At 45.8% G+C, this 26091-nt stretch overlaps 1 protein-coding gene across 1 annotated transcript in view; it reads left to right on the top strand.

Annotated features, from left to right (window-relative positions):
• Positions 1–6382: 6382 nt before the first annotated feature.
• pak5 (p21 protein (Cdc42/Rac)-activated kinase 5) overlaps positions 6383–26091 on the top strand; it is a 47367-nt gene continuing 27658 nt past the window's right edge. Inside the window, exons 1-2 of the mRNA XM_056294642.1 lie at positions 6383–6601; positions 8322–8366. Of these exons, the coding sequence (XP_056150617.1) occupies positions 6398–6601; positions 8322–8366 (249 nt within the window). The 5' untranslated portion in view covers positions 6383–6397. The remainder of the gene's footprint in view (positions 6602–8321; positions 8367–26091) is intronic.

Below are 26091 nucleotides of genomic sequence, written 5' to 3' on the forward strand. Positions count from 1 at the left end.
GGTTAAGCTGGCAACCGGCCAATAGGAAGGAGGGTTGTTGGCGTAGGTGCAGCGGCTCAGAGATGATTGACACTTTGGCTAATGAGGAATGGAGCAACATACTAAATATCTTCTGACGACCTGTTGAAAGCACATGTGTAATGTGGGTTTATGAGCCGGGCAATATGATGGCGCAGGTTAAAACTTAATTTACGGGGGTTTTGTTGCGCCTTTTGAAAATCAGTTGTGTCTGCCTGAGGACTAGCTCAAGTCGATATGTTGCCCGTTGAAAAGCAACTGAACTAAAAGCAGTTCTGTTTTATTTATTTATTTATTTTTCTTCTTCTCTGGACAGTTTGGACATTTCAAACTCATTTTCGGGTATTCCTGTAAGTGCATGATTCAGTGCGTGGATGGCAGCTAAACAGGGAGCTCTGTAAGCAATGCACCATCATCTCCATCGTTAAGGGCTATAGCATGCTACAGTAGTATAGTGTAGCGGTCTTTACTCCTTTTGCAATTTGTGTGTCCGTCAAAGTGTTGTTATTACACACGGTTCGGTCTACTAGTAGAAGATAATCGCACAATGCAGTCGCAGTGAATTTCATACAGTGTCCCAGGATAGATTGTGTATCTCTCGCTCATTACAATGCAAAGTAATGGCAGCAGTGAATTCAACATAGATGTTGGCGTAGTGTGGACTTGCCCGTGGGTTCAGGTTGCTACCTATGACATAACATCCTTTCGATCCGGTGCTAAACTTACACTGGCTGCAGCGTACTGTGTGATGCACACTATGCTGTGTTTTGCCGTTCTTTCCTCTATTGGGCATCTCAAGGGCCTTGTAGTCCTCTCGGCTTCCCACCCTCCCATCCTAAATCCCTTTCTCTTTCCCTCTTTGCCTCCTTCCCTTTGTCTCTTCTTTGCTCCGTCTCCTTCACCTCCTGGGCGTGCTGCCCCGGCCTTCCCATCCTCTGTTCTCCTGCACCCCTCCTCTCCATGCATCTCTCCGATCGTTCCTGTTCGAGTTCACTAATTTGGCTTGTCTGGCTCTCCTGCAAGGCAGAGATGGAAACTGAAAGAGAGAGATCACTATCAGGCTCCTTCCAGGGCTTCTTCACGGGCGTTCACTTTGGTCTAGATAGATCTGTCCTATTAAGGAGCAAGTCCAATAAATCTCTGTTCATTGTTAGGTTTACAAATACGCTTTCCATCATTGCAGCCTGTTCATGAAGCATCCTGTGGACACCCACATTCTCTCAACCCCAAAAGATTTTGCACGCTGTTTTGCAGACGTCTCTGACAACTAAAATGCTAGTCCACATTTTTTTACTCAGTCGACCTTACATCACAAGGACATAAGAGTAACAATACAATACTGCCAGTGACATTTGATATTATTTTTATATACTAAATTACATGTTTATGTACCTGTTTGTGTTAACACAGCCTTCCTCAAATAATAATGACCCAGAAAAAAACAAAAACATCCCTCCTTATGTGACTCATGCTGGACTTCAACCATGATGCGTGTTTTCCTAAGTAGAGATATCTTGTTCATATATTTGTGTGTGTGTGTGTGTGTGTGAGGATAGGGAGGGCAAACTCATACAAGGAGAGAGAGCGAGAGAGAGCGAGAAAATCAGAGGGAGAGAGAGATGAAGAGAAGACAGATTGGAAGAAAGATGGCTTTGTTTTTCCCCGAATACAACGTCCCCCGGGGGAACAAGACATAATAGGTTCCTTTCACTCCCCAACCAACACTGTCAACATGACTGCATGTTTGTTTCAATAATACTCATTCTCAAAGGTCACCAGAGATATGGACAATTTGCTTGCGGACACTGGTAGCCCTTAAAGAAGTCCCTCCATCCCATCCATCCATCCATCCAGTCTGCATGAATGCTGCACGATTTCATAACAATTCCTTTTGGAATGTGTGTGTGTGTGTGTGTGTGTGTGTGTGTGTGTGTGTGTGTGTGTGTGGGGTGGGTAGGGTAGGGTGTGTGTGTGTGTGGGGGGGGGATAGGGTGTGTGTGGGGGAAACAGGTTGTGTGTGGGGGGGTAGGGTATATGTGTATGTGTGGGGTGGGGAGGATAGGGTGTGTGTGGGAGGGGATAGAGTGTATGTGTGTGTGTGGGGTGGGGAGGATAGAGTATGTGTGTGTGTGGGGCGGGGTAGGGTAGGGTGTGTGTGTGTGGGGGAGGGGGGATAGGGGTGTGTGTGTGGGGGATAGGGTGTATGTGTATGTGGGGCGGGTAGGGTGTGTGCGTGGGGGGGGATAGGGTGTATGTGTATGTGTGGGGTGGGGAGGATAGGGTGTGTGTGGGAGGGGATAGGGTGTATATGTGTGTGTGTGGGGTGGGGAGGATAGGGTATGTGTGTGTGGGGGGGAAGGGGGGGGGCTGAGCTACATTGGCTGCATCTGATTCTGCCTGTACTCCCAGCCTCTTGATTCAGAGCTGTGTATCACCATCAGTTATCATAAAATAAGCAAAACAAACTTTTTCCCCCTCAAACAAGCTTTAACTCCCGTTGGGTCAGATAAGTACATTCACATGTTTTAAGAAAACAGGTGTCAATGTCTCGACACAAAGCAGAGTAAGGCAGATCACTGCACTAGTAACAAGAGATGACACTGGTTTAAAAAAAAGGAAAAAATACTCCAAACAGTAAAATTGCAATAGAAACAAGTGAAGATATCTCACACCCGTGACACTGACACCAAACATAAGAATGTAAGACTCGATGACAGGTCAGGTGAATATGAGCCAACTGAACCGTGTTTGCACTTACCTAATTCTCTGTTCGCTGTCAATTCAACTACTACTACTACTTTCGGCTGCTCCCGTTAGGGGTCGCCACAGCGGATCATTCGTCGCTGTCAATTCAAATGGTAACGAATTTGGCACCAGACAGCAATTTTTCATGTTTTTTCTCATCTATCATTTTTCATGTATGATATAAAGACATTTTAGCTACTGCACATTGGGTGATAACTGTTGTATGAAAAAACTACCACTTGAGGATGTCCTTTATCGCTGGAACAATACTAGCTCGTCAAGGTATTTTATCTTGTTTTAAGGCTCGTAACGCTTATTTCAAGATACTGATCGTAAAATGTCTTAAGCCAACAGTCAGATAATATTTCCTATTTCTAGAAAGTGCACTTGTTTCATGATTATAAGACTTGTTTTGAGGGATTTTTGCTAAAAGAAATCTTAAAACAAGAAATTTTATTTATTTATTTATTTTTTCAGCAGAAACATCTTGAAAAAAAGTCCCATTAGCATGAAACGAGTGCACTCTCTTGAAACAAGCTATGCAGTCTACCAGCGGAGGTCAGAAAACTTTGCGAGCAGTATCTTGAAATATGCATTTGGAGACTTGAAACAAGGTGAAATACCTTGAGAAGCTTGCTTCTTTTTTCTCTTTTTTGCAGTGGAACACAGTGAACAACATGGCAGCGCCTGTAAAGTCGGGTTAAAGGAAAAAGGGTGGCTTTGGCAAATCCTCATCCTTTCAGGCCCGCTTACTCAGCTCCACCCTTCTATAACAGACAGCCCGCGTTCATTAGATTAGATGGAAACGACCGCGCGGTGTGATGCTGTCAACTCACAACTTGACGAGGCATCCACACAGTGACCTGAAGATGATGATTGCTTCTTTCTGGTCAGGGGAACTGATTCAGATTGAGACTGATTGTTCCCATCAGTGAGAAAGAGCCACAGCATCCATGTCAGCGAGATGGAGATGGCTTCGAGTTGGTTGATTTAAGCAGATGGCTTTCATCGTCGTGCCAAAGAATTGGCTGTGGATTAAAGTTAACTGTTTTTTTTTCTCGTTTGGCTAAAACCTGGAGGCCTCGTTAACTGTAATGATAATCCATGAGGCCATTCACCCAGGGTGTGTAATGGTGAAATAAACAAAGACTAAACATTTTCTGTTACAGCTTAACTCAAATATACAGTCAGCATGCCTGTCTGTGTGTGCGTGTGTGTTTTATGATGTTACTCGGTTTTGTCTACCTGTGTTGTCTATTTTTACAGACACAGTGAGATGGAGGATAGGTTACGACCATAATCCTCTACTACACTTGATGATAATCATTACACATTTTATTGCACTTTTCTTCAACAAAAAGTCACAATCGAGGCAGCAAAATAACGAGGGGGGGGGGGAGATGTTTGTTCAGATTCAGATTCAGACAACTTTATTTATCCCAGAAGGGCAATTCAGTTTTACAATCTACCCAGACCAAACACAAAACTCAACAGACAAGTGGCAGTCATCAGTATTTCAGAGACAATAGACAGACCAGTACATGGGCAAGAGAGGCACACTGTCCCCCTCGTCTGGCCTTGCATGCAGACTCGCACGGGGACCAGGCGAAGGATAAAAATTCACATAGGTTAAAAGAATAGAATAAATAAGTAAATCAATAAATGAAGCGTCCTAAGATGCATTGCGCATTACATTCAGTGAACATACAGGCCCACAAGCCATGTGAAAAACAAACAAGGTATAAAGCAACTATTGTGGTCTAAAACAATGGAAAGCATTCATTTGAAATGAGCACTCTCGGTGTTTAACAGCCTGCTAGCAGAAGGAATTAGAATAGCGATTCGTTTTCCTAGGGGGCGCTCTATAGCGTCGGCCTGAGGGCATTACAGTGACTTCACTGGACAGGACGTGGTCAGATTGGCTAATAATTCCTTTTGCTTTCTGGGCCACACGTTTCTCCCAGGGGGAGCGCACGTCTCTCTGCTGGACTCCCGATTATTTGGGTGCAGACCTGAACTATACTGTTTAGGCTATTCCTGTCCTTCACAGACAACCCATTAGACCAACAGATAAAGGAAAACGTTAAAATATTTCCAGTAAATGACTGGTAGAAAATAAACGAGATGGTGTTACAGACATTAAAGGAGTGACGCTTCCGCAGTAAGTGAATTCTTTGTTGCCCACGCTCGACAATTGAATCTGTGTTCACATCGAACTTGGGTTGGGAGTTGAACACAGTTCCCAAGTGCTTACGAGTGTCAACAGTTAGAACAGCCTCGCCATGGATAGTGCCAGCTTTGTGTTTATCACTGTTCTTCCTACAATCAGTGTTAGTTTTTGACACATTAAGGTCAAGGAAGTTACTGTCGCACCAATCAACAAAGGCAGGTAGGGCACAACCGTGATGTGACTCCAAGCCCTGAAGAAGAGACAAAAGTGCGGCGTCATCAGAGAATTTCGCCGGGTAGATACCCTCTTTAGAGGACCTGCAGCTGTCTGTATACCAAATAAAAAGCAGAGGGGGAAAGAACGCAACCCTGGGGTGAGCCCACGTTTGAGACCAGGACATTGGTCATAACTCCATTAACTAAAACCTGCGGGGCTCTGTCTGTTAAAACGTCTAAAAGCAACATTAAAAGCCGATCAGGTAACTTAAAATGAGAAGCAAGCCGCTCGATCAAAATGTGAGGTTGCACCTTGTTAAAAGCCGAAGAGAAGTCAGTAAATAAGTCTCACATGAGAACTGGGTTTCTCCAGTGCTTATATACCGCAGCAAATTCGGGGGGGGGGGACCGCCACAGCCGGGACGCGAACCCATATCTTCTGCACCGCGGGCGACAACGTTAACCAGTCGACTAAAAGGTCCGATCTGTTAGCCAAGGGCTAACGTGTCTACTTATTCGTGTACGTTACAACACTTTCTCAAGGATAAGGAGTTTTTGCATCCTCCACACCCTTGCCAGCTTGATAAGCAAACTACAAGGGGCCTACTTTGCCATCAACTAGGGAGGCAACCTCAAAGGAACAATGGCAACAACATAGTTACTTTTTCAGCAGTAATCCTATGGTTTCTCTCTCTCTCTCTCTCTCTCTCTCTCTCTCTCTCTCTCTCTCTCTCTCTCTCTCTCTCTCTCTCTCTCTCTATATATATATACACACACACACATATATTTCTCCTTCACAGTCTCCGGCGCGAAGATAAACCAGTCGGGTTCCGCTGACTTTTTATTTCTCCGGCCAAACGGCAGATATTCACTTTATACCCTTCGCTTGTTACTACGCCCGCTCTCAACGTGCTCGCGCGTCCCTCACTAAAAGTGCTCCCACCAGGAACACCCCTCGGAACTATAAAACAAAGCGATCAAAACCGGTGTAATCACTAAACATTGACTAACAATACGTGTGATATTACCCATGCATTCTCCATTTTTAAAATAACTAGAACATTGTTTAATCCTGAACTCAATCTTAAACCTTACAGTAGTATCGGCATTTAGTATAACGCGATAACCAAAGTCCTGTCAATCATCATAGCTGCTCTTATGCATCCAACGGCCTTCTTTTTTGTTTGTGTGTGTGTGTGTGTGTGTGTGTGTGTGTGTGCATGTGTCAGGTTTGTCCGGGTTTTCCAGCATGTTTGGAAAGAAAAAGAAGCGGCTGGAGATCTCGGCTCCGTCTAACTTTGAGCACCGGGTCCACACGGGCTTCGACCCACGGGAACAAAAGTTCACCGGCCTGCCCCAACAATGGCAGAGCCTCCTGGCAGACACCGCCAACCGGCCCAAGCCCATGGTCGACCCTTCTTACATCACCCCCATTCAGCTGGCGCCGATGAAGGTAGAGTGTGGATGTGCACGATGTGTCGGGCCCTGAACACCTGGCACATGTCTTCATCGTCTTCATCATCTCCTCTGTCTCTGATCCTGTGTTTCGCCACCTTTTTTGTTTGTTTTTTGCATGTTTGTGATATCCTTGTTTGGAGCAGTTTGGCATATTGTTTCTCTCGCTCTTGTTCTCTCTCTCTCGCTCTATCTATGTCTGTCTGTCAGTCTATCTGTCTGTCTGTCTGTCTGTGTAATGGTTTTCCTACTTTCTCTCCCTTTATTTATTTATGTCAACAACATTCTTCTTTCTGATCTCTTACCGAACAGTAATGCCTCCACTGTCCCCTGTTACTCCTCTGTTTGACCCTGCTCTCTCTCTCTCTCTCTCTCTCTCTCTCTCTCTCTCTCTCTCTCTCTCTCTCTCTCTCTCTCTCTCTCTCTCTCTCTCTCTCTCTCTCTCTCTCTCTCTCTCTCTCTCTCTCTCTCTCTCTCTCTCTCTCTCTCTCTCTCTCTCTCTCTCACTGTCTTTGTCTCTGACCACACTACTTATCCACTTCGTCACAATCCGTTCACATCTTGAACTCTGCAGTCTTTCTTCAGAGGGAAAATGAGTAACCCTCCTGCACCAGGCCGCCAGCTCACACTACTTACATTTCCCCAGTCGGTTTGATCTCATTACTTTAGATTGTATTGCAGTGCATTGCAAAAAAAATTATATAAGATTATCTTCTGTGGTTTTTTGGGTTATACTTCTAGACTGTATTGTAAAATACAATTATGACATGAATTTTTGAACAAATCTAAAGGCAACCGATTTATCTGTTCGACGACATCCAAGCTACCAGGCACACATACCACACAACGTATTTTCTGGTAGTTTCTTTTCCGTGCGGTTGCAGAAAGATACTCATTTCCCCTCCTCTGTGTATGTGACCATATGTCTCCTTTTGTCTCTGACCCCTCTGAGTGTCTCCTCTGATGTGTTGTTGTTCCTTGGTTTTTCTCAAGATTTTCTCTGACCTGCAAATGAGAAGACCAGAGCCGATAGCAGCATACCACAGCCCGAACGATTCAAAGACTTGCTCATTTGCACTCTTTCCTCAAGCATAGCCCTAACATACTGCGCCTCTGCATTGTGGGGCATTATCACATCCAGGCTGTATTAGGCTTCACATTGCTGTACACAAGGTCTAACGCAGTCCAAATCCATGACGTCCCTCCTCAAACGCCCTGCCAGCTGTCTGTAGTCCCGTCATGGTTGCATGTGTGGCCCATCCTCTGGCCGCCCAAGCAGGCCACTGTCCTTCAGCCTTCAGCCCTGACACCCTTTGTCCCATGTGCGTTACAACACTTGCTTGCAATGACACCATTTCCGTTGACCTTTATGATTTGCTTTAAAAGCTGCAGGCAACATCAGCGTGTCAGTTTTAAACAAAACGTCCCCTCGACTCAAAACTTGACATTGTGTTGAGCACATTTAGCAGTGCGGCCCCATTTGGCTGCGTTTGAGAGTTTCGAGACAGCAGGGCTTGGTAAATTAGCAACATTTGATGAGGAAAGTTGTGCTGAACTTGTGAGGAGCCACTTCAAGGTGCCGCCGAGTGACAGGAAAAGGAAAAGACGAAGGGAGGTGTCCAGAAAACGTCCTGTAAAGCCTAGAACACCAATATGCCACAGGAGATATCTCTGAAGAGGGGGTAAACAAGAAAATAATTCTCTTGCTCTCTTCACAGATATCTCCCAAGAAAGTCCGGTCACCTGAAACGCCGTTGCTAAAAGTATGACTTCTACTTCCCTTCTGTTTTTGTTTTTTCCTGCCCCCCTCTCCCCCTCCCCCCTTTTTTTGTTTTTTCGACTTCACACAATCACAACTCGCTCTTTTCCTTTTTTTTCTGTTGCTGCATCCCTCCTCCGCTGCATCCTCCCCCTGCCGCCGTGCATTCAGGTGGAGGTGGTGTGTGTGTGTCAGCTGCCGTGGGGGGAAAAACATGGAGAATGACTCCACATGTGACATAACCACACTGTTCTGCCAATTCTGCCTCACCATGACTCTGCTGTGTGTGTGTTCCTGTGCATGAGCCTCCCCCAAAATGACGACATTAGCTGTGGCGGAATGTCCCCTTGTTTCTCCCCTTGTTTATGGAGTTGTGTCATCAGCGCCGCTGATGATGAGGATGAGGATGATGATAATCATGTTGATGATGGGTACTGAGATGTGAAGTGCATGTTGCCACGACAAGTCGATCTCGCTCTGCTGTAGATCTTCCACTTTGTAGAGGGAAAAAAATGGATCATGTGGGGTTTGCATGTCTTAAAAACCCTTCCTGTGATCCGACCTTTCGATCCAGTTCAAATCGGGCCTAGCGGGGGGCGCTCCCTCTGTCTCCTCTACATAGACTGTATATACTTTCATACAGTCTATGCTCCTCTACCCTCACGTCAACTCATTACCTCCTGTCTCCCGTCTCCCCTTCGATTGTCATCCCCTCTTATACACCCTCATCGAACGCTCTTCGTCACTGGAATGAATCAAACATGATGCAGCCTCTCAGTCGTGAAGGCACGATACGGCCCGGCCCGCCCGGCCGGCCCGCCAAGCTACACTGTTTCCCTGTGCTAGTACACTGCCGACAACGGGTCGCTGTAAATGTTTCATACGGCCCCTATAAATCTTACAGTATACGGGCAAAGCTGAATCATGTTGTTTGTGTTCGAGGGATAAAAGGTGAACGCGTTAGATTGTGTAACTCTTCCGTGAACCGTTGGGCTTCCCCGCCTCCTTCTTTCTTTCCGTCCCTTTGTTATGAAACGTATGTGGGTAAGTGTGTACACGTCTATGCTTCTGTGTGTGTGTGTGTGTCTGTGTGTGTGAGCATGTGATTTTGTGGCTTCTTCGTGTCCTTACGTGGATGCAGTGTGTGAGTGTGAGTGTCTTTGTGTGGATGCAGTGGGTGAGTGTGTGTCTCTGACTCCCAAGCTGGCTTAGGTTATTAATAGTGTCTCACCCATGGCCTGATACCCCTCTCTATTGGTTGTCCTGACACTTGATTGACATTAATCTGCCTCTGGATGACAGACTAATGTCTGACCCCCAGCTCTATCCCCCGTATATTATTCACTGCGTGTGTGTGTGTGTGTGTGTGTGTGTGTGTGTGTGTGTGTGCTTTCTCTGTAGGACTGAAGCAGTCTTCTGCAGTACAGAACACCAATACAAAATAAATGGCCCACACGTGTGGCGTGTGTGTGTGTGTGTGTGTGTGTGTGTGCGTGCGTGCGTGCGTGCGTGCGTGCGTGCGTGCGTGCGTGCGTGCGTGCGTGCGTGTGTGTGTGTGCGTGCGTGCGTGCGTGCGTGCGTGTGTGTGTGTGTGCGTGCGTGTGCGTGTGTGCGTGTGCGTGCGCACGGTGGTTGGAGAGGTCAGCGCAGCCGTCATGTGGATATAACTACCATCATTGCCCTCTGGCTTGTGCTTTCATAGTTTATTCACAGGGCTTGTAGCCTTGTTGTCAGACTGCTCATCTCGGCTGAGTGTTAGTATTGCCCAAAGCCTTGACTCTCGTCAGTGTTCTTCCCCCCTCCTCTCCCCCACCAGCTCTCAGTGCACATGCTAATCCAGCGGTGGGTTAACGTCTTGCTCTGACAGCATTTCCAAACCATTTCCATTTAAAACGCGGTGGTCGTAAAGCTTCTGCAGCCTGACAGTTTGGTAGGATTGTGTGCTCAGGTCTGTGCTTGCACACACGCACGCACGCGCGCGCGTGTGTGTGTGTGTGTGTGAGGGAGAGAGAGACTGTGTGTGTGTGTGTGTGTGTGTTGGAGGTATGCATTTGAAATAGTGAATGAGTACACAGTATTGGTGCAATTCTTTGCACATTTACAGCAACTGGGTTTTGCAAAATTCTGTCTACATCTTGGTATCTGAGTAAGGAGTGTTAGTACTAGTGGTGAGCGACTACATGTGTATTTGGATGTGTGTGTGTGTGTTTTTGAGAGCATGTTTGCATGTTTATACATGCATGAACATCTGTGCTGGCATGTGTGTGTGTGTGTGTGTGTGTGTGTTTGTGTAGGTGTACAGGTTTCTAGGTGTGCATATGTCAATGTGTAGGACTGACTTTTCCACCCTTTTGACCCTGATCTTTCTAGCACCACATGGAAACTAGTAGCACTGAGTGTAAGAGCAGGAACTGCAACCCCCCCCCCCCCTTACTGCCTTCCTCTGCCCACAGGAAGATACCCCTAAGAAAGGAGTGCAAAGAGAAGAAATTCGAGGAGACGAGCGGTTTTGGATAAACAAGTGGAAGGTGGTCTTGGCCCTCTGTGTAACTCAGCATAGCAGTTTACATCTACCGTCCAAGGTCATACGGACCATCGAGTGGCGCTCCATAACGGGAGCTCGGCCAAGTTCTCAAGCAGACAGTATGATGCATTATTCCTGCTAAGAGATGGTGCTGTGTTTAAAGTCAAAATCCATCTTAACACAGAAATTGCTATCAGTGTTGTACAGAAACTTTGGGGAAAGTAAACTTATATCAACGTGATCCAAACTTTTTTGACACCCCTGCACTTTTCACATTTCACAACAAACTTTCTGTGGTTCGGCTCGGTTCCAGAGTTGTCATTTCCTCCTGCCAGGATATTAATTATAATTTTTTGATTACATGAGAAATTCCCAAAAAAACAAAAAAACAAAAAACAAAAACCGCCAAGCTTCCATGTAGGCTTATTTGGAAAGCGCTTCAAGACCCTGTTCCTGCCCGCCATAGTTTTGTGAACATAATGAATGAGAATAAATACTGTCGAAAACTGCACTGAAGGCTCTTAAAAAAATCTTTAATTTGCATTACCTTTAGTGCACCTATAGTCCCTCTTCTTACATTGTTGATACAATTACTCACAATCACATGAAGTCATAGTGTGAATTTCTGTGGGTTTCTTGCTCGGTACCTGTGGAGACGACGTCGCTCATGTAGTCTCAGTGTAAACACAGACGTGCAGCTCAGACGGTGGCAGAACAGTGCTGGAGTTCACTTCACAAGGGACATTTGCTGATTGCGGACTCTCTTGTGAGTCGCTTTGGATAAAAAGCATCCGCCAAATGAGTTAATGCAAATACATATACGAATATAGAATAACAGACTGGTGACAAATGAAAGGAAACGCCAACATAAAGTGTCTTAGTGAGGTGTTGGCCCACCAGGAACCTCCAGAACAGCTTCAGTGCTGCTTGTCATAGATTCTGCGAGTCTCTGAACTCTACTGGAGGGATGGACACCGTTCTTCCAAAAGATATTCCCTCGTTCGGTGTTTTGATGATGATGGTGGTGGAGAGCGCTGTCTAACACGTCGGTCCAAAAACATCCCATAGGTGTTCAACTGGGTTGAGATGTGGTGACTGTGAAGGCCATAGCATATGATCCATATAATTTTTATCCTCGTCAAACCATTCAGTGACCTCTATTGCCCTGTGGGTGAGGGCATTGTCATCCTGGAAGAGACCACTCCCATCAGGATAGAGATGTCTCATCATAGGATAAAGGTGATCACTCAGAATAACTTTGTATTGATTTGCAGTGACCCTTCCCTCTGAGGGAACAAGTGGACCCAAATCATGCCAGGAAAATACCCCCCCCCACAGCATAACAGAGCCCCCGGACCCCCTCACTGTAGGGGTCACGCATTCAGGTTTTTCATTCAATGTGTCAACCCCTCTGGATTTAGAGCTGTTATAAGTGATGATTGTGTAACTGCTCACCCATGGCTTGGTTCTTGAACTTTTCATCCTCCGTGCTGAAATTAAAGCTCACTCTCTGCATCTTTACCTCACATACAACAAGGTTATAAGAATGTAGAGCCAGTGCGAATATGTTTCTGCTGAAATGCATGTGGCACTCACCCAATTCCCCCTGGAAAAAGAGCAAAAAAACCGAGAAAGATGATGACAAGAAAGGTGATGAACAAGGCGTAGGTGGCAATAAGGAATACATTGGTTCTCTCATGAAGCAATCAGTCTCACCAGTCTGGCGTGACTAAGAAGGAACCATGTGGTGTGTTGAGAGTGTGGCACGCAGGGTTTGAATAGTGCTGCATGGCATTGACACCAACATGGATGTAGTTTAAGATCTGACTTGGGTTGCGTGCCACTGGGTAATCACGCATACAAATCATGCAAAACATGAAATAATATTCCGTTGCCATGAGTTCGTGTGTTTCAGCCGTGAGTGGCTCCAGTCAGAAACGAATCCTCCAACGCCTGGTGGTGTTGATGCCTTGCAGTAGCTATACGGGACCAAGCAGCATGCTCCTGAGCTCTGCATACAGTTAGAATACAAATACAGTATGATGAGCTGCGTGGATCGTTCAATTCAGACATTATTGAGGTTGTTACAGTGTGAGGGATTGAGAGGTTGTAAGAGGAAGTAGACTGGAACAGTGAGAGGAGTTACCACCTGCCAAGAGGTGTAACACAGAGAGGGGCCATAACTGGTGCGGTGCTACTGTAAATGTCAGCGGATGAGTGATAGCACAGCAGTCTTTTAGCGAGCCGGTGCCCTGCCCCCATCATCCTTGGCAGGTGACAGAGAAGGAAACTTGATCGCGAGGTTGGCGGGAGGGTGGGGGGCTGCAGGCACAGAGGGCAGTGTGGGGATTCAGTGGGTCCAGGCTGGATGCCGCAGCAGCTGGGCAGACTCACTTATGGCGGGGGGGCAAGGATCAGCAAAGATCCAGACTGAAGTGAGCAGGAGTAGAGACTGGCTGAGAGGACCAGGGAACAGGCAGCGTGGGCCGGGGCCGGGACCGGGACTGGGACCGTGGCGGGGGCGGGGGCAGGTGCTGGGAGTGGGAGTGGGGACTGGGCCAGAGAGGAAGGAGCAGAGCCAGACTGAAAAAACTGGAAAGTCCCAGTCAGAGAAGATTCATAAACACTTACAGGTGCAGTTCCCAATGCTGAAATGTTTCTGGCTATCACAGCCTGCGTGCTGTTGCTGATTTTGCAGATTTATCTGTGCAACAGGTCTTAGCTTGTTATTTTTGCAGTGTTACCAAGTTTATCATGCTTAGTAAATGTGATCGCTATCTGTAGCGCCTGGGATAAGTTTCATGGAAGGCAACTTCACGTTTATAGTTTCTTCCAGTTCTGTGCTGACATGGTCATTGGTGATATGCAGGAATTTAACAGGTGAAGTGTTTGACTATGTTTGAAGCCTGAGACTATTTTTGCCATGATTTTAATAGTGATTTGTGACAGTTTGAAAACTATGACTGCATGAAGTGCTTGTAGTTCACTGGGTTTCTCCTTCATGGTTCTGCTGCACTCGCGTCTATGGGAGTTATTTTTGTAGCTTGGCTGCACAGGTATGTGTACTATGTAGAGAGAGGGATCTTTTTAAACAGGGTCACTCACCCACCGGTGCGACGGCAGAAATACTAAACCATCACTTTATTTAACAGGGAAGTGTAGTGTTAAGGTAGTGACATGGTGAAGAGAGTTGCTAATTTGAGGAGACATTTTTATTGAGGTGGGTGGTAATGATACTGGATGCTTTCCAAGGTAGTGAACCCGCCAGAACTGCGAATGAATACAGTCTAGACGAGTGCATAGATGGGGAGCTGGTTCAGAATCCTTAAGATGTCGGATTTAATAAACTTACTTGTTCCCGCGTGTGTCATTCTGATGAAGGTCAGCACAGTCAAAAACATGTTGGACGAATCTGTCTTCTCTAAATGTTTTGTCATTTGTCTCAAAATGAAGTCTTTAAGCAAGTGGCTTCTCTTGTCTCTCTTCGTTTGGACATTATCTGTGATATCGCTGCTAACTGCCGACTAGGGTCGCCACCTGTCGTGGTTTCTTTTTGGATTTACCTCATGTGACCTGGACAAATTAAATTTCAACCCGGGATATGAAATGTCCTGGTATCTGATCATTTCCTGGTGTCGTGTGCAGAATTTTCTGTAGTCTTCTTCCAGTATGACTTTTCCACATCACTCCAAACAGAATTTTACCCAAACCATTTCTTAACAGTGGCACAGTGGGTACCGCGGTCGCCTCACAGCAAGAAGGTCCTGGGTTCGAGCCCCGGGGTAGTCCAAATTTGGGGGTCATCCTGGGTCGTCCTCTGTGTGGAGTTTGCATGTTCTCCCCATGTCTGCATGGGTTTCCTCCGGCTGCTCCAGTTTCCTCCCACAGTCCAAAGACATGTAGGTCAGGTGAATCGGCCGTACTAAAATTGTCCCTAGGTGTGAATGTGTGTGTGTGTGTGGGCCCTGTGATGGCCTGGTGGCCTGTCCAGGGTGTCTCCCCGCCTGCCGCCCAATGACTGCTGGGATAGGCTCCGGCATCCCCGCGACCCTAAGAGCAGGATAAGCGGTTTGGATAATGGATGGATGGAATTTCTACACAAAGAATACTTTTCATTGGTTTAGACTATAACCCTCCACCTAGCAGCAGCTCTTTTGGCATGGTGTGTTCTGATATCGCATTAATTTGGCCGCCTGCTCGAGAGACTATTTGAGACATCAAACACTGTGGGTGTCAAACACAGACGGGGATATCAAGGTGAAAATGCAAAAGTAAAGCAATCCTGCAGAAAAGAAAATGTCTCTCATCGTGCAATAAAGGAGAGAGGCACACGTGGTACTCTGCATGGTCAAGTCCTCTTTTATTCAACTCCACTCTCTTACAAGCAACAGAAGGGAGAGGATGTCAGTTTATTACTGTTTATCACTCATTTATCTAGTTATATCACTAAGTTTTTTTAAATTTCCAGCTGTAAAAATGTGCCTGACGCCTGTTTTGGTGACTTCTGCGATGCTTTGCGGTGAAATAAAAAGCATCTTTGTGTCAGTTGAGTCAGTAAAGGTCGCTTTCGTGTTCATTTTAGGATGCCCAATACGGTCTATTTAAAAAAAAAATATTTTTTTATCTTTCCCATCAAATTAAGCCTATACAGTCATAAAGGTGTACTTCATCTTTACTACGATGACCACTATTTATTCTAGTCATCGACCGGAGGTCCAGGCTTTGTTACACGACTGAGGAGGCAACTCTTCTTGCTGACTCATGACCGTGTATGTCACCAACCGGGCGGCAAACAAGTGCTACTGACAATATCAGTTATGTGGCGTCCAGTATTGGGAGCTTCAGATTGCATTTTTTTGCAGTGGCCGACGGTGACCCCGCATTGTGGCAGCACAGCTGAGAGAAGCAGTTTTCCATGTGGTTGTTGTCTCCCATTGTGAGGTCTCATTCATCAATACAAAGACATGCAACTTGACACACTGTATCTTTATTCTCTAGCTCTGTGTTAGTGCCTACGTCAGTGAATGGAGATGATACGCTTTGTGTTGGATTTTAAATGGTCCTTTCGGGTTTGATTGTATTGTTTTGTACCCTGTTTTGCTATGTTTTTCTTGGATTCTGGTCAGAATAGAAATCATTGTCGAGGAAAACTCTAGATTGACACACGCACACACACACACACACACACACACACACACACACACACACACACACACACACACACACACACACACACACACACACACACACACACACACTCAGATGGAGTGAGCATCTGTATTTCTTGGCAGTCAACTGAAGAGGACAACATCAATTTAGGCCTCTCTTTGCTCCGTTTCCTGCTATCCTCCCGTGCCTCCTCTTCCTCTCTCGCTTTGCGTTCTATCACCGCTTCCACTCGCAGTCTCCCTCTCCAAAGCACCCCTCTTGGAGACTTCAGAATCACAGCCAATGAGGGAGGTTGGCTTTTCAGCAACACGTGCCAAACCTGGCTAGAGCTGCTAAGAACATCCCGGCTAACAAGCGTCCTTCAGAGAAGTCCTTTGGTTTTGGAAGGACACCGATGCTGTAAATGTTAAAAAGGGTGATTACTGAGGCAAATGATCTGAGGTGATTGGCGGGGGTCATACTTTAGAAGCTGACGGTTCATGATGGATTGAAAGTAGTTCTTTGCAAGTCGTTGCCTGTGGTCGCTTCTGCAAGTCCCCTTCTCGCTGAGATTATGGTGTTGCTATGAAGGAGCGTTATGTGAGGATTTCGTGATGCTGAAAACATTGAATTTTGAACACGCAAAAAAAAAAGAAGAAAAAAGAACGAAAGAAAAAAAAGCATCATGTCACTGAGGTGAAGTTAAACCGAGTTAGCTAGAGTTGCAGTGCTTTCTAAAAAAAAAAAACGCTTCTTTCTATTTCTTGTCCGTCCTTAAATGCTCTTTCATGGTGTTATAGCGTCTCCTATCTTGCTGAGGTAAGCTATAGCATCTATAAAAGGAGAAGTTCCAATATTGAGCTTAAGCTATTTTCTCACAACACAAAATAAAGTGCATATAAATGTATCAATGTTTTGCCAATTGTCTCTTAATCAGCATGTTACACTACTGTAATCGCATTTCCCAGAAGTTGGGTAACAAATTTCCGTTTTGATTTCAATAATGAAAGTGTGGTTACCATGAAGATGACTTGTTGGTGTCGTCAGAGACGGTAGAGACTCTGGTATCACTATGTCCTCCTGTCAGGTTAAGGCCAAATTATCTTGAAAGTATCTTTCAGGCTTGAGGAAGTAAGCTAAGTGACGGCGCGCATCATAGTCTTCATACATTTTATAAGTCCATTATCATTCTGTTTATCCTCTTTCAATGTTGTATTGTGTAAATTGTGTAAACACAACATCCATTGCACGTTGTCCGTCTTGGGAGAGAGATCCCTCCTCTGTTGCTCTCCCTGAGGTCTCTTCCTATCTTTTCTCCCTGTTAAAGGGGATTTTTAGGGAGTCGTCGCTTATCCGGTGAGAGGGTCTAAGGACAGGATGTTGTGTTGCTGTAAAGCCCACTGAGGCAAATTTGTAATTTGTGATATTGGGCTATACAAATAAAATTGACTTGACTTGACGGTAACAATTTTGAATTAAGCAACAAGGAAAGAAAAAAATAGATCATTGCTTCTGGCAGTAATGAGCCTGACTCTATTTCCGATCAGAAGATATTAATTGCCACCTAGTCTTGAGCTACATCTAATTCATTGGCAGATCTGCAGTACCATCGTGTGGCCAAACAGAGAACTGCAGCTTTTGGTTTGCAGCAGTGGAACCCATAGCGCTACCTGGCGGTTTTATAATGCAACAGTGTTTGCAGTCATCCATTTGATCTAAAAGAAAAAAAGGGGGGGGGGTCTTGACGACAAGCTCACCATAAGGCCCCTCTTTATAAATCCATAGTATTTATTCTGACCATTCTTGTGTATCTCATGTCAACGAGGCACACAAGACAAGAAAATCAACGCTGTAATACCGATGATAGCGTTACTCAGAGCATTAGCTGACATCTTAGTTCATTAACATTGTTTTGTTTTTTTACACTAAATATGCTTTCTTCAGGACACATGCTTTCTATCGCCTTACGTTACCTACATACTTTGGAAATGCAACGAAGGATGAATAAAAACAGGATCTCCACCAGGCTTGAGATGTAATCTTATAATATACATATTATGCATCATTCCCTCCTTCTGTCCTGTCAGCACTCACTCCTGCAGTGGCCTTATTGAATATTGACTTAATCCTGTTGTACGTTAATAATGTATGCCCGGTGTCATCCATATTCATGATATGACTTAAGTGTATCCCTCAGTCACCGACCTTGAAGATCAGAAGAGTAAGATAGAGAGTAGGAGGCATATTGTGTGTGTGTGTGTGTGTGTGTTTGCATATTAAATCTGTAAGAGAGAGAGACAGAGAGAGGGCAAGAAAGGTAGGATAGGGGAAATGAAATTGGTAAAGACAGAATGAAAATGAAGAAGAGAGGAATATAGACCTGTCTAATATGAAAGGGTGAAATAGGAAAGACGCGGAGAGGAGGTGAACAAGTGATGGGACAGCAGTGTGTGTGTGTGTGTCGGGTGGGGCAGCTGGGAGACGAGGCTGAGATTAACGAACACGGGTGATTAATGAATGTGTGTTGATGTGCCGCTGCCTGTCGGGCCGCCGCTTAGTTAAAACGAAGATAGCTGACTGGGGCGAAATTGATCCCCGCCTCTCCCTCTTTCAACCCATCGGTCCTCCTCCTCCTCGCTCAGATCTGAAAGTTTCTCTTAACGGTGATGGAGTCACTGAGAACTTTCGATCAACTGGTCAAAACCCAGCTGCAGCTGAGTGATTCGACTCGTCACCTCTGTCTTTCCGGATCAGCCTAAATTCAACCCTACGCTGAGAAGTGGAAAACAGGGGTATCTGGGGTATCTGGGCTTTGCTAGTGTGATGGGCTCATGACCAAGGACATGATATGGTCCAGCTGGATGTTTGCATCTGATGATTTCTGAAGTTAATCCCTGACACCGTTAGAGATTCCCCACTCATTAAGGCCTTATGTGATTCACGGATCCTGGAGCCGGTGGTTGGAGGCTTTACCCAGGCAAGGTCATAGGAAACTGGGTCAGAGTTGTCTCAGCTGCTGGGCTGAGGGGTAGGGGGGTGCTGGGTGCTGATGAGTTGAAGGCGTCACATCGGAAAAACACAACTAAGCAGCTAAAGCCCACCACTGCCAGCACTTTGGCTCATGTGAGAGTCTCCCCAGACTACACACACTCACACACACACACACGCACATATATATATATATACACACACACACACACACACACACATATATATATACACATACATACTAACACTAACACACCCCCACACACACACACACACACACACACATATATATATATACACATACATACTAACACTAACACACACACACACACATATATATATATACACATACATACTAACACTAACACACACACACACACACACACACATATATATATATATATATATACACACATACATACTAACACTAACACGCCCACACACACACACACACATATATATATACACATACATACTAACACTAACACGCCCACACACACACACACACACACACACACACACGTATATATATATATATATACACATACATACACTAACACTAACACACACACACACCTATATATATACACATACATACATACACTAACACTAACACACCCACACACACACACACACGTATGTATATATATACACATACATACACTAACACTAACACACCCACACACACACACACCTATATATATACACATACATACATACACTAACACACCCACACACACACACACACACACACATATATATATATATATATTGGCATGTACACGTACGCATGTAGGCAGCCATTTGCTGTAAAGTAGTACTTGAGCTTCAGTACAGTTGTCTCCTTTAAGATAAAGGCACATTTAAAGGATTTGATTTCCACCATTAACTCCCACTCCCTGACGAGCAGCCTATCAGCACATTGTCATGGTGTCCTGTTATTCTCCCCCTCCCAAGCGTGCAGCCTCTCTCCACAGGCCCTTCACAGCGCCCTCCTCCACAACATGGCGATGACATGGTGGTTATTAGACACTGTAACTGACAGGCAGCAGGAGCCCCTGAGGAAACGGGTCAGCTCACAGCCTAGTAAATGCTTCAAACCCCTCATCTTGATTAATCCTGCTGGAAATCACTGAAACCTCATCAGCAGCCCAGCTAATAACTTGTAAGCACCCGGTGAACACGTTTCATCAAACCTTACAGTTTACGCGTGACAGGTGGCGGCGGGTTAAACGGTTTGCCTGCTCTTCTGTCCTCATGTATGACTGATTTGTGAGGTCAAGAAAAGTCACTTAAATCAACAATTCAGAGCCTACATCTGCGTCTGAGGGGATCTCCTCTGCAGCCATGCCGTGCTGTGCCCTTTTTTTTCAATGTGATTTAAACAGAAATGATTTAAATGTAGTTTTTTAACCTTGCATTGGACATGCATTACCAGTTACATACCAGTAGGGGGCAATACAGCTTAAGTATTGAGAAAAGCAATGCCCTTTTTGCTTTTCACACACTAAGGCATGTCTGGGTTTCCTCTGGGTGCTCCGGTTTCCTCCCACGGTCCACAGACATGTAGGTCAGGTGACTCGGCCGTACTGAAGCTGTCCCTAGGGGTGTGTGTGTGTGTGTGTGTGTGTGTGTGTGTGTGTGTGTGTGTGTGTGTGTGTGTGTGTGTGTGTGTGTGTTTGTGTGTGTTTGTGTGTGTGTGTTGGCCCTGTGATGGACTGGCGGCCTGCCCAGGGTGTCTTCCCGCCTGCCGCCCAATGACTGCTGGGATAGGCTCCAGCATCCCCGCCACCCTGAGAGCAGGGTAAGCGGTTTGGATGATGGATGGGATGGATGGATAATTCCTTTGCAAATGTGATTACATGTATTTCATTTTTAACTTTTTACTATTTAAATCTAGAGTGCACATGTCCTTACACATGATAATTTACCTTAACCCCGGGTCCAAGAAAGCCAATAAAAACAGTCTAATGCTGAATTTGACAATTGTATGGATATCTCTGTTTCAAGACACTTAATAGTCCCTGGCTGACTGAAACAGTGAGTCCTTATGAAACCGGTAGCACCTCCTTGAATTTTTAAAGATTTAGCCAACAGTCTTTTTATCTTTGCAGTCAGTTGTATGTGAGAGTGTTAGAATTGCCTCAAAAGCTTTGCTCGGGTCAAACGCTTGTCTTTTCTTCCATGTTAACTCAAAAACTTTTTGGACTACGCCATCAATATAACTTTATCATGACCCTGCTTTACCTTTCAGTCTCTTACGAATGGCAATAAAGTTTTACTCATTGCCAAATTGCTTTTTACCACTCCCATCCAACAGAGGGCGATAGAGTACAGGCCCCCCACACTTTAACTGCTCTTTCAGAGGATATTTAGATAGGGGAAGAGAAAAGTCATTGGATCATATGTTATACTGCATCTCCCTCGTATTTGCTGTGTGCTTTGAATTTGTTAAACTGATATATCGTCTCGGTCAGAGACAAAAAGCTGTGAACAAGCGACGCAGCCCGGCGATACTATCATCCCTCCGGCTGTTCTGCCTATCTCCACCAATAGATGATGCAAGCCACGACACCTTTGTTCTTGGCTGATGCATTATGCCTGGTAGCTGCCATGCCTGATTATACATGAATCAATACTGGCGATCATGTCTGTCCCATATCAACAGCCTCTTACAGGAGAGTCCATCGGTCCCGTTGTCCCCAGTCTCAACGGCCCGCTGATATGATCGCTCTTAGACGGCAACGAATAACCTACTGTCCACGAATTGATAACAGATGCAGCAGCCCTACTGTGCTGCAAGAGGCAGTAGCACACACACACGCGCGCGCGTGTCTGTGTGTGTGTGTGTGTGTGTGTGTGTGTGTGTGTGTGTGTGTGTGTGTGTGTGTGTGTGAGAGAGAGAGAGAGCAAGAGAGAGAAAGAGAGAGACTTAGTATTCTCTGCAGTGTGAGTCGTGACGAGATTCTACAGATTCTGTCTGCTATCCAATAAAGGAGGGAGCATTTGCGGTAGAGGCGGATCAAGAAAAAAGGAGAGAGAGAGAGAGAAAGGGAAAGAGGGGTGAAAATGAGAAACAGTGAGAGACAGCAGAGAAAGAATAAGGGGTAGAGAGAGAGAGAGAGAAACGGAGGTTGGTGCAGTGTGAGGAGGCGATGGCGGTGATAACCTGATGAGCATTATAAGCTGTACCAAGAGACTTCACACATCCCCCTGTTGCCTTGCTGGTGAGTCCTGAGGCAGCATACTTCCATGTTTTAACAGGGCACACCGGCAGACTCGCCACAGCCAAGCCAGACACCCGTCCACACAAGCCAGACCACGTCCACACGATGATAATGCTAATGTACTGCCAGCCTGTAGCGGCTGAGTTGGAGTGTGTGGGAAGGCATTTATTGACAGTGGGTGTGTTGAGGAGGTCTGATGTAAGGGTGTGTGTGTGTGTGTGTGTGTGTGAGTGTGTGTGACAAGGAATATTTGGTGTTTTCAGAGTGAAACACTTAAAAAAGAAACACGCTCATCACACTCAGACCAAAATTATATATATATATCATTGCGGTTCTGTTTTCTTTTTTATTCAACCACAAACTTTTGTGTTGTTAAAACTGTCATCTGAGCATACCAGAGCATACCAGAGCACACCAGAGCATACGGTGTGCCTAAGACAAGGTCACATAGCAGACACACAACTTGCATTGAGCATCACATGATATCATCATCACACCGATGTAGGAAAGGTGTAGAGGTCCTTTTTATGCAGCAAATGTATCTGATAAAAAAAATGGTTACAGAACAATAGCAGCGTGACATGCGAGTGTAGTTTCACCAGAGGAGCAGAATGCCTCCTCTTCCTCCTCCTCCTCCTCCTCCTCCTCTGGCCCCTCTGTCGTCCCGGGACCCTGCTGTCCAGTGAAGCGCAGCCTCTAAAACCAGGGGTTCTTGTGAGGAGTCGCAGGAAGGGCAAGCTCATTAATTATCGCTCCCCGTATTCCTCCCTCCATCCTCCCATCACGCCCCCCTTCATTACCAGCAAGGTTAATCCCCCCTTATCTCCCAATGACCCTCATTTTTCACTGCTACCCCACCCCGGCCCATCACCACCCCCCCCCACCCTGCCCCGGACTTTTCTCTCTCTCTCTCTCTCTCTCTCTGCCTCGCTCTCTCTCTCTCCCCTTCCAACACCTCACACTGTTGTTTTGTCTCTCATATATACCTCCTTCCCTTTTTTCTTACCCATTACCCGTAATGGTTATTTCATTCAGCCCCTCTACACACACACACACACACACACACACACACACACACACACACACACACACACACACACACACACACACACACACACACACACACACACTCACTCGACTTTCTTCCCCCCCTTCCCGCTCTCTCATTTCCACTCCTCTATACTACTTCCACTGGCCTCTTTTTTTTCCTCCCTCACTCTCTCAGTTCCTGTCACCTAGAATTCTTTCCTTTCTCACCTCCTCGTCTCTTCTCTTGTCCTCTCTTCCCCTCTCCTCTCCTCTCCTCTCCTCTCCTCTCCTCTCCTCTCCTCTCCTCTCCTGTGCTTACCTTGAGCAGGCCTTGGTGAGTGGAGAGAGTAGATCTATTACAGCTTATCACTACAGGACAGGCCAACGCCACTCGCTGGTGAAATATGGCTGCTGTCACGGCAGCCGCCCAACACAGCCTGTGCACGGCACTCCCAAAGCTATAAGGGCAGAGGAGAAGGGGAGAGCAGGGGGAATAAGGAGGCTAGATTCAGCCACCTAATTCAAATTAATGGAAAGATTTTTAGGCCTGATGCCGACCGCTTGACAGTGATTTGGCACACAATTAACCTTGTCTCTCTCTCTCTCCCCTCTGCACTCTCTGCACCTTCTCAGTTTCACTCGCCACCCCTCGCTCGCTCTCTCGCTCGCTCGCTCACTCTCTTCTACACCCATCAGGCTCCTTGACACATGCTCATTGATTATGAACCAAATAGAAATGATGTTTTATTGGATAACTGACAGTCCCTAGTGTTGTCTGCCTGATTAAAGCAAGTTTGAATCGCCTGCGTTTGCCCAGTTTAACACACGGGACTGGGATCCGGCCATCTTTAGGATTCAGAGACATATCCGTCCGACATTTTAGATGAAATATCAGAATAGTGGTAATGATATCATAAAAAACATTAAAATTGATAATGTAACTGTGATAAATTACAACTGCACTACCACTATTACTAAGACTGCCTACTATAAATATATCATCGTTAGTTTATTGTACCGTGTTAGTATTGTTGTCGTTCTTTACATTTCAGCCGAAGCCTGGACCGAATAAAATCTGTCCAGAGAGTGATGGATGTCTACCCAGTGACCTGTTTAAAAGACCATTCGTCCTGCTCTCCCCTAACCCCTGAGCCTCTCAGCCAAACTTTATTCACTGGTTTATAGGCCATTACACCTCGGGTTCCAGTTCACAGCACCCAGCAGCATAGCTTTCCAACAAAGGAGTGCAAGAAGAACATGGCAGGAGGGAGGGAGAGAGAGAGAGAGAAAGAGGGAGGGGGGGGGTACATGAAGTAAAAGTTGTTGATATGTGAAAGTGCAACATAAGGATGGAAAGGAATGAGCTTGATGAATTGATGTATGAGAGTGTTCATAGAAAAAGGGACGGCTGTGGATACAGAGCCTGACTAATAGAGGAAGACATGCAGGTTTCATCCTCAGGACAGACGGTGTCCAAATGCTGCATTGTATCTACATCTCGGTTGGTGCAGAGGATAATTCACCAGTTGATGCCCCAAGTATCAGCTAATCACAGTTTACTTTGTATAGTGACTCTCCACCCAGCCGTAATGAACAGCGTATATGCAGTACATGTTTTGTGTGAATAGTGATGGATACAGCCAAAGTGGTATTGCAAGCGATGCTTATTCCATTGTATCACAGGATGAAGCTACTGCTTGCTAGTTTTAGATACTCAGTTGTAAGAACCAATGTCTTGGGGCAACGTAGCCTATGTAAGATTTCCTACATATATTTTATTTACATATTCATATATAATATTATAGATTCATTATATGTTGGGATTTTATATGTACTATGTGTTGGGGGGCAGGCTGCAGAGTAGAGCCGTCCAGGATGTGTCCCTCTGTCAGCAAAGCATAGTTGAGAGATGATGATTATCCCGGCTCTCTCTCTGGGTCTGGCTCAGCACATGTGACATGGGCAAACTACAGCGAGAGACACGTATGACAGCGGCGTGACAGACAGGGCAGCGAGAGAGCTGTCAAAGTGCATCTAAGAACATGCTGACGTGACACTGTAAGGCCTAGGCATAGTGTCAAACGAAACACCTGAAGAGGCGGAAAAGACAAATCAGTACTGTCTTGTGTAAGGTATTGCAGTTTGCATCTCACGTTCCTGTACAAGTTGATAAGTGTGTGCTAGTCAATAGGTATAGGTTTTTCTAGGCTTGTAAAACTCGGAGATGCCAGCTGATGCTATTATCAGCAGCATACAGAAGGGCTCTCGCGTCATAAAACAGTCAGCAGCTAAGTCCAGCATTTTTACAACTCATTCAGAGGCCATACTGCAAGGGCAGAACATTAAAAGGCCTTATGCAACAGTGTAAGGTAAAATGTTTGGCTTTCTGTAGGGATATGGACATTTGTCTTTAGGTGGTCTGGAAAAGCCCTCTGATAAATTGCCCAAGAGAAAGTAAAGCGCACTATCGGGGTGTCTGGGGGTGGGAAGCCGGATGTGGGTATGTGTCCTGGTCGCCTCACTAGCGCTCCCTCTGGTCAGTCGGGGTGCCTATTCAGGGGGGAGGGGAACTGGGGGGAATAGCGTGATCCTCCCATGCGCTACGTCCCTCTGGCGAAACGCCGCACTGTCAGGTGAAAAGAAGTGGCTGGCGACTCCACATGTATCGGAGGAGGCATGTAGTAGTCTGCAGCCCTCCTCGGATCGGCAGAGGGGGTGGAGCAGAGATCGGGACAACTCGGAAGAGTGGGGTAATTGGCAGGGTACAAATGAGGAGGGAAAAAAAGGGGGTGGGTTAAAAAAAATAGAAAATA

The sequence above is a fragment of the Lampris incognitus genome, chromosome 15 (assembly GCF_029633865.1).
Source record: "Lampris incognitus isolate fLamInc1 chromosome 15, fLamInc1.hap2, whole genome shotgun sequence".
In the NCBI taxonomy this organism is placed as follows: domain Eukaryota; kingdom Metazoa; phylum Chordata; class Actinopteri; order Lampriformes; family Lampridae; genus Lampris; species Lampris incognitus.